The sequence below is a fragment of the Morone saxatilis genome, unplaced genomic scaffold, assembly GCF_004916995.1.
Source record: "Morone saxatilis isolate NCDOM2014 unplaced genomic scaffold, NCSU_SB_2.0 Contig1, whole genome shotgun sequence".
Taxonomy (NCBI): domain Eukaryota; kingdom Metazoa; phylum Chordata; class Actinopteri; family Moronidae; genus Morone; species Morone saxatilis.
The window spans coordinates 20,383,486-20,386,491 of record NW_023339651.1 but is presented as its reverse complement, the minus strand read 5'-3'; the positions used below and the strand labels follow the sequence as shown (position 1 = coordinate 20,386,491).

The following is a 3,006-nucleotide window of genomic DNA, read 5'->3' as shown; positions in this document are numbered from 1 at the left end:
TGCCTTTCATGTGTGTGTGTGTGTGTTCTTTATTTTTGCTTTCATCCGTTTCCCACAGTTCTTTTAAGTATATATGGAGCAGCAGTGGTACCAGTTTCACATTTTAAATGCAGCTATCCTGCTGCTAGGGTTACAAAACCATGTTCATGGTTTCACTTTACACAAAAAGGGGTGAACATCAATAAGCGCGCGCACACACACACACACACACATATATAACTACACACAAAGAGCCCTGCCCTCTAAGACAACATCCTCTCCCCTCTCTGTTCTGACAAGGAAGTAAAAGCGGGGGAAGCTGACAAGATTTTTACTTAAATGTTTTGATACAAAAGCAAAAAAAAGAGCATTTTATAGAGAATTGGTAATTAGCTTACAGTTACTTGTATGAGACTACAAATCTGAAGTCTTATTCAGTAAGTTTACATGCACTGAAGTAACCTGGTTAGTGTCTAGATGTCTACTCATCATTTAAAGGAAAAACAGAGCTTGGATTCTCCTGGATAAACGGTATTTCTTGTCCATATATCACCAACAATGAATAGAACATACTGGACTAACGTATTGCGTAACAAATGTGTATTAATCCATGTGTGTGTGGATGTTGTGAGGACTATAATGAATGGATGGAAGTTGACATTTGGTTTACATTTGCATGCACTGCTTGTTGCAATGCATGCAAATGTGAAGCAAAACTGTTGCTGCATTGTTTGAGCAACCGTTTCTACAAACTACAGTGAACAGCTGTTTTTGGAAGTTAGTGATCCATTGTGAATGTAATTGTGACCCATTTTTGAAAGTGTTATATCTTCAGTAGGAACCAATTAGCTTTGGGCTAACAAAGACTTTCAGAGAGGGAAAGTATCGCTGTGGCAGAAGTGCAGAGAGATAAAAAGAAACATCGACACCCCTAGTTGTGTACAAGTACAAACATGTTTCTACAGCAAAACAGCAGACTAAATATAAATGCACAAACCCTCGCAGAGTAAAGAGCCTGGCCTCTCACGGCACCCATCAGCACAGATGCTCCAACCAGCAAAAACTAAATAGAAAGTCCTTGAAGCTGCAGCATCATCTGTCAGTAATACACTTACAATGAGCCAGCCTTGGTTCAAAATTATGGTAGTGGATAAATGTGATTATTGACTAGCTGTGCACATTGAAGTACACAGATTACAGCAGCTTTCCAGTTTCCTGCTTTAACCCGAGTCCTCCCAATCAACTGCTGTCTTTGTATGTAAACATAGTGACTGTTCATACACTATGACAACAAATAAAGCTACTATATTTGATGTACACGGAAACATCTAGCATGTACTGGATATTTCAGAAATGAACAATACACCCACAATTCATCTATTCCTCCCCTGTCTTCTTTTACAAACATACCTCTTGGCTTTGGCCTGCTCCTTCTCCCACTCTTTGAGGAGTTTGGGCACCGTCACTTTGGAGCTGTCGCGCTGGTTCAGAGTCCAAAGGTCTTTGGCCTCGAGGGGTATTTTGTAGCCTTTAATGGCCAAACTGAGAGAGTGAAACAGCAGTTTAATCCAATCTGGTACATCAAGTAAATCTGCACTAATAACTGTAATTACTGTAAATAAATGAGAATTTAGAGGGTTTACAGTTTCCCCCCATCTCACTTGTTTTTGAATCTTTGTCAATATGTTTTCTCATGTCCCCTGTTGTGTGTTTCATTCTCCAGACAAAATATGATTCTAAAACTAAAATCCTTCATCTCAGAGACAACTCAGTAAAAATGCTCTCCACAAAGACACTTAATTGAGTTTCCTGGATTTTCTAATCATCATTATGCATTAGTGGATTGGATTTCACCGGAAATTGTTTCAATGTATTTTCTGGCACGAGGGGAGATTGGCTTACAGAGGAAAACAGAAAGATGAGGGTTTACTACAATCAGGAAGACAGCAATATCCTCTTTGTTGCAGAAATCAAAAACAGATAACAGAACCGCTGGTGTCAGACACCAGGCTAATCAGCTGAAACAGGGTCTCACTTGTTTACAGTAATTACTAAGGCATAATTGCACAATTATCCAGTTTGTTGATGCTGAAACATTTTAATATATAACCCCTTCAGTAGTGAAAACTACAACAATATGATTCATACTAGCAAATAATGTAAGGAGCAAAGTGTTTAGTATTTTGTAAAAGATATAAATGAACCAGTGTCTTATGATTCGTTTCATGATGCATTTTTTTATGCATTTAACAGTTTGAAGCTCCATATACAGAGTACAGATTTTTATTCACTGTAATTGCTTTGTATTTACTAATTACTAAAGCTAAACTAAACTAACTAAATACATAAATACATATTAAAGTGTGTGTCTATGGATGTTGGGTGCAGTGACAGAGCAGTGTGAACCCACCTTGTGAACCACCAAAACGTCATGGTGGAGAGAAAACCTGCTGTAGTTTCAGGGCAGGGATTCTGATCAGAAAATGAAAAATGTGCAGAAGAATAGGCCAGAGAGGTTAAACAAGGATAGGGAGGACACACTTCTGTGAGCAGCCAGTAACAACCGTGTTCTGTGTGTGAGTGTGTGTATGAGTGTGTGACCAGCAAGGAGCAACCCCAGAGCACACACACTCAGACTTCCAACCGCTCAGAACACTGAATTTACAATGTCAGCAGGAATCTCACATGTTGCATACAGACACACACAAACACTCATGGATTCTGCCCTACACTGCAGCAGGATGTGGGACTCACAGGGTCTGTGACAACGTTGGAGAAGAGGGGAGGTTTCTCATTGAAGCAGCAGAGGATCAGCTCACAGACCACCATGCTGAAGTAAAAGTAGAACGTGGTGAATCGCAGCTTGTCGGTCACTTCGCTCTGAAACAAGGACACACACACATAAAAAAACAAAGAGGTGAGTTCAGACATACAGCTGCACACATCCCCTGTTGAGCAGTGTGGTTATATGCAGGCAAATTAGTCATGGATATCATGTATAAGAGTTTTTTTTTTTTTTTAAATGAT

The 3,006-nt window shown here is 39.5% G+C and overlaps 1 protein-coding gene across 3 annotated transcripts in view; it reads right to left on the bottom strand.

The window, feature by feature from the left end:
- The window catches only part of abcc3 (ATP-binding cassette, sub-family C (CFTR/MRP), member 3), a 48,413-nt gene that overhangs the window by 23,729 nt on the left and 21,678 nt on the right, over positions 1–3,006 (bottom strand). For all 3 annotated transcript variants that reach the window (XM_035663817.1, XM_035663809.1, XM_035663801.1), the window contains exons 5-7: positions 2,734–2,859; positions 2,390–2,451; positions 1,390–1,521 (exon numbers count right to left, since the gene is read on the bottom strand). In XM_035663817.1, the coding sequence (XP_035519710.1) occupies positions 1,390–1,521; positions 2,390–2,451; positions 2,734–2,859 (320 nt within the window). The remainder of the gene's footprint in view (positions 1–1,389; positions 1,522–2,389; positions 2,452–2,733; positions 2,860–3,006) is intronic.